We start from the raw sequence: 6053 nt of genomic DNA on the forward strand, positions 1-6053 counted from the left end.
AGAGAGAGATTTCAGGCCTCAGTCCCTCACCCTGCCAGAGTCCAAGCCTCAGTCCCTCCCCTGCCAGATCCAAGCCTCAGTCCTCAGCGGCGGCCTGCCAGAGCCCAGGCCTCAGTCCCCTCACCCTGCAGAGCCAGGCCTCAGTCCCCACCCTGCCAAGAGCCCAGGCCTCAGTCCCTCACCCTGCAGAGTCCAGGCCTCAGTCCCTCACCCTGCAGAGCCCCAGGCCTCAGTCCATCACCCTGCCAGAGTCCAGGCCTCAGTCCCTCACCTGCCAGAGTCCAGGCCTCAGTCCTCACCCTGCCAGAGCCCAGGCCTCAGTCCCTCACCCTGCCAGAGTCCAGGCCTCAGTCCCTCACTGCCAGAGCCAGGCCTCAGTCCCCACCTGCCAGAGTCCAGGCCTCAGTCCCTCACCCTGCCAGAGTCCAGGCCTCAGTCCCTCACCCTGCAGAGTCCCAGGCCTCAGTCCCTCACCCTGCCAGAGTCCAGGCCTCAGTCCCCACCCTGCCAGAGTCCAGGCCTCAGTCCTCACCCTGCCAGAGCCAGGCTCAGTCCCCCACCCTGCCAGAGTCCAGGCCTCAGTCCCTCACCTGCCAGAGTCCAGGCCTCAGTCCCCCACCCTGCCAGAGTCCAGGCCTCAGTCCCCACCCTGCCAGAGCCCAGGCCTCAGTCCCCCACCCTGCCAGAGTCCCAGGCCTCAGTCCTCCACCTGCAGAGTCCAGGCCTCAGTCCCTCACCTGCCAGAGCCCAGGCCTCAGTCCCCACCCTGCCAGAGTCCAGGCCTCAGTCCCTCACCCTGCCAGAGTCCAGGCCTCAGTCCCCCAGCCAGAGTCCAGGTCTCAGTCCCTCACCCTGCCAGACCAGGCCTCAGTCCCTCACCTGCCAGAGTCCAGGCCTCAGTCCATCACCCTGCCAGAGTCCAGGCCTCAGTCCCCCCCTGCCAGAGTCCAGGCCTCAGTCCCTCACTCTGCCAGAGTCCAGGCCTTCAGTCCCCCACCCTGCCAGAGTCCAGGCCTCAGTCCCTCACTCTGCAGAGACCAGGCCTCAGTCCCTCACCCTGCCAAGAGTCCAAGCCTCAGTCCCTCACCGCCAGAGTCCAAGCCTCAGTCCATCACCCTGCAGAGCCCAGGCCTCAGTCCCCCACCCTGCCAGAGCCCAGGCCTCAGTCCCCCACCCTGCCAGAGCCAGGCCTCAGTCCCTCACCCTGCAGATCCAGGCCTCAGTCCCTCACCCTGCCAGAGCCCAGGCCTCAGTCCCTCACCTGCCAGAGTCCAGGCCTCAGTCCCCCACCCTGCCAGAGTCCAGGCCTCAGTCCCCACCCTGCCAGAGTCCAGGCCTCAGTCCCTCACCCTGCCAGAGTCCAGGCCTCAGTCCCTCACCCTGCCAGAGTCCAGGCCTCAGTCCCTCACCCTGCCAGAGTCCAGGCCTCAGTCCCTCACCCTGCCAGAGTCCAGGCCTCAGTCCCCCACCCTGCCAGAGCCCAGGCCTCAGTCCCCCACCCTGCCAGAGTCCAGGCCTCAGTCCCTCACCCTGCCAGAGTCCAGGCCTCAGTCCCTCCACCCTGCCAGAGTCCAGGCCTCAGTCCCCTCCCTGCCAGAGTCAGGCCTCAGTCCCTCACTCTGCCAGAGTCCGGCCTCAGTCCCCCACCTGCCAGAGTCCAGGCCTCAGTCCCCACTCTGCCAGAGACCAGGCCTCAGTCCCTCACCCTGCCAGAGTCCAGCCTCAGTCCCTCACCCTGCCAGAGCCCAGGCCTCAGTCCCACCACCCTGCCAGAGTCCAGGCCTCAGTCCCTCACCCTGCCAGAGTCCAGGCCTCAGTCCTCACCCTGCCAGAGCCCAGGCCTCAGTCCTCACCCTGCCAGAGTCCAGGCCTCAGTCCCATCACCTGCCAGAGTCCAGGCCTCAGTCCCCCACCCTGCCAGAGTCCAGGCCCTCAGTCCCCTCCACCCTGCAGAGTCCAGGCCTCAGTCCCTCACCCTGCCAGAGTCGCAGGCCTCAGTCCCCCAACCCTGCCCAGAGTCCAGGCCTCAGTCCCCCCCCTCGCCAGAGCCAGGCCTCAGTCCTCACTCTGCCAGAGTCCCCAGCGCCTCAGTCCCCACCCTGCCAGCACGGTGCCAGGCCTCAGTCCCTGATCCTGACGCCAGAGACCAGGCCTCAGTCCCTCACCCTGCCAGAGTCCAAGCCTCAGTCCCTCACCCTGCCAGAGTCAAGCCTCAGTCCATCACCCTGCCAGAGTCCAGGCCTCAGTCCCCCACCCTGCCAGAGTCCAGGCCTCAGTCCCTCACCCTGCCAGAGTCCAGGCCTCAGTCCCCCAAACAGCCAGAGTCCAGGGCTCAGTCCCTCACCCTGCCAGAGTCCAGGGCTCAGTCCCCCACCCTGCCAGAGTCCAGGCCTCAGTCCCCCACCCTGCCAGAGTCCAGGCTGTCCTCAAAGAGCTTCTCAAATAAATTATTATTCTATGTTGTCAGACACTACGTCATGAGCTGTTTGTTCCAACCTCTCTTGTCCTCAACACGCACCATAATGTATTCCACTAATATCTATAGCTCCGTAGCTACCTGAACAGTTGGTAAATAAACCCAAACTGTCTTTTGGGGAAAGGAGGCCAAAGTTGTTGTTTACATTATTTCTCCCTTCTTTTTGACACGTGTTTGTTTTGAGATGGTTGAGCGAGATATAGCTCAGGTATCATCACCACTCCATGACACTGTGCAGCAGATGTTATACGATGTTATATGTTATACGTCGCAAATATATAGCAATGTATTTCATCTAAAATGGCTCCACATCTGTTTTATATAGAGAGTCATACAGTACATTTAACTGTCTGGTACATATAAATAACATGTGAGAAATGTTGCCTTGAAAAAATGTAATCACTCAAGCCAAGTGTGTAAATAAATACATAAATAGAAAGAATTGCTATACTGTATAAATATGTTATGTTAAAATGTGGAAGCTGAAATGACATTAATTTCTTATTTCAAAGTGTTTCATTACGACTATCACTTTAACCATAAAAGTTATATTTTTTGAAATATTTCACGGCAAGTCAAAGAAATTGAAATGTATGATTCATATCTCGCTTTGATATGATTTTTTGGGTGCGTGTTGTTTCATAAAAAAATATAGTGTAACAAATTGCCCAGACTCTCACAAGATTTAATTTCATGGTAATAAATAAAACGTTTGCGTTTATCCATTTCAAATTGGGAAATAACTTTTTTTTTTTTTATGAGTATAAATTCAGTTTTGTGTAGCTAGTAGACAACACCATCAGGAAACCTATTTGAGAACATCTCTTGTTCTGATTGTTCTGATGCGATGTTCACCTCCACAACTCGAGCTTTCCTGTCCAACCAAATCAGCTCACACATGAGTCCTGAATGTGCTAAACACCTACATTCAAGGTGACTTGAACCTAACTATTTATTTTCCATCATGTTCATTCTGTGAAGCAGGGAACACAACGTCTGTTATCTTGACTGACCTTGAAGGTAAAGGAAAACCTATTCTCTTTATAGTGCATTTCATGGGGCTCTGGTCTAAAGTAGTGCACTATATAGGGAACAGGGTGGCATTTGGTACACAGGCATAACAATCCAGTCCAGTCCTATATTCACTGCTTCACAAAGGTTGAATAACATCCTAAAGCAGTTCACCTTCAGATGGTCTAACTAAACTAATGCAGTTGGACTGGACAACACAGCCAGCCAGCCAGGCAGTACTGACTCCCCCTGGCCCCATCTAAAGCCAGGCAGGCAGTACTGACTCCCCCTGGCCCCATCTAAAGCCAGGCAGGACTGACTCCCTCTGGCCCCATCTAAAGCCAGCCAGGCAGTACTGACTCCCTCTGGCCCCATCTAAAGCCAGCCAGGCAAGTACTGATCCCTCTGGCCCATCTAAGCCAGCCAGGCAGTACTGACTCCCCCTGGCCCCATCTAAAGCCAGGCAAGGACTGACTCCCTCTGGCCCCATCTAAAGCCCAGGCAGGCAGAACTGACTCCCCCTGGCCCCATCTAAAGCCAGCAGGCAGAACTGACTCCCCCTGGCCCCATCTAAAGCCAGGCAGGCAGACTGACTCCCCTGAACCCATCTAAAGCCAGGCAGGCAGTACGTGACTCACACTGGCCCATCTAAAGCCAGGCAAGCAGTACTGACTCCCCTGCCCCTCTAAAGCCAGCAGGCAGACTGACTCCCCTGGCCCCATCTAAAGCCAGACAGCAGTACTGACTCCCCTGGCCCCATCTAAAGCCAGGCAGGCAGACTGACTCCCTCTGGCCCCATCTAAAGCCAGCCAGGCAGGACTGACTCCCTCTGGCCCCATCTAAAGCAGCCAGCAGTACTGACTCCTCTGGCCCATCTAAAGCCAGCCAGGCAGTACTGACTCCCCTGGCCCCATCTAAAGCCAGGCAGGCAGTACTGACTCCCTCTGGCCCCATCTAAAGCCAGCCAGGCAGTACTGACTCCCCTGGCCCATCTAAAGCCAGACAAGCAGTACTGACTCCCCCTGGCCCCATCTAAAGCCAGCAGGCAGGACTGACTCCCTCTGGCCCATCTAAAGCCAGGCAGGCAGTACTGACTCCCTCTGGCCCCATCTAAAGCCAGCCAGGCAGTACTACTCCCCTGGCCCCATCTAAAGCCAGCCAGCAGGACTGACTCCCCCTGGCCCCATCTTAAGCCAGCCAGGCAGTACTGACCTCCCTCTGGCCCCATCTAAAGCCAGGCAGGCACTACTGACTCCCTCTGGCCCCCATCTAAAGCCAGCCAGGCAGTACTGACTCCCCCTGGCCCCATCTAAAGCCAGCCAGGCAGGACTGACTCCCCCTGGCCCCATCTAAAGCCAGCCAGGCAGTACTGACTCCCCCTGGCCCCATCTGTTGTGTGGTGCTGGGGTAGAGTAGAGGAGTAGGCATCTGTGTGTTCATCCCTAATGGAACCCTATTCCCTATATAGTGCACTAATTTTGACCCTATTAGAGGTGTACTATATGTGACCGATGTGAAATGGCTAGCTAGTTAGCGGCGGTGTGCGCTAATAGTGTTTCAATCGGTGACGTCATTCGCTCTGAGACCTAGAAGTAGTTGCTCTGCAAGGGCTGTGGCTTTTGTGGCGCGATGGGTAACGATGCTTCGTGAGTGACTGTGGTTGATGTGTACAGAGGGTCCCTGGTTCGAGCCCAGGTTGGGGTGAGGAAAGGGACGAAAGCTATACTGTTACATATACAGGGAATAGGATGCCGTATGGGACCGTATGGGACCCGACTGCATTGACCATGTTCTCAACCCTCACTGTGTAGACAGACCTGCTGTTCCTGCTCCGATGCCTGCTGGAAAAGACCAAACCAGTTCGACCGTAGGCTACACATTCCCTAAATAGAATAGAATAGAATGAAAGTGAATACTGTGGAGAACCAAAGCGTTATCAACAAAGTTATTACATGTTGTGTGGAAGTGCAAAGAACACTCTCGAATGTTGTGCAACTTAGAAAGTAGGCCGGTCATGTTTTATGGGACGAGTGCTTTTATCTTTAACTCCGCTAAGAGTTATGTTCGCGTGTCTAGTCCTCACGTCGTCACTCGGGACATTTTCCGGTTTTGTACGAAGAGCGTTGAAGAGTGGCATGTAGCTACTGTTGTATGAGTATACCTAGCGCATGGCAGTGGCAACACAAAACCCGGCAAACCCTCTACACATTGCACAGTTTGTATTGTAAAGCCTACAGTTCATGTGTTGCTATGTTGTTGTCTTATGGTCTCTTTTTATTATGTTGTGTTGTTTATTTTGTCGCGATGTGTGTTTTGTCCTATTTTTATATTTGCTGGAGGCCTCGCTGGAGGCCTTTTGCCTTCTGGTAGGCTGTCATTGTATATAATAATTTGTTCTTAACTGACTTGCCTAGTTAAATAAAGGTTAAAAAAAGATAATAATACCTTTTTTTATATATATATAATTCAGTGAGCAGTAGAGTCCGGCTTTCAAAAGACCAATACAATTTCAAACGACACATAAAAGGAAATAAACCTTTGTGAAAATACTAACATCTATGCAGAG

General features: G+C 54.6%; 1 protein-coding gene across 1 annotated transcript; it reads left to right on the plus strand.

Moving 5' to 3' along the window:
* Nucleotides 1–67: 67 nt before the first annotated feature.
* On the plus strand, nucleotides 68–2481 carry LOC112075771 (proline-rich protein 36-like; the record flags this gene model as incomplete). Its single annotated transcript, XM_024142709.1, has 1 exon — nucleotides 68–2481. A coding segment is annotated over one exon (2414 nt), but the record flags the coding sequence as incomplete, so codon positions are not given.
* Between the last annotated feature and the right edge of the window lie 3572 nt (nucleotides 2482–6053).

Source organism: Salvelinus sp. IW2-2015, unplaced genomic scaffold (assembly GCF_002910315.2).
Source record: "Salvelinus sp. IW2-2015 unplaced genomic scaffold, ASM291031v2 Un_scaffold3382, whole genome shotgun sequence".
Lineage (NCBI taxonomy): Eukaryota > Metazoa > Chordata > Actinopteri > Salmoniformes > Salmonidae > Salvelinus > Salvelinus sp. IW2-2015.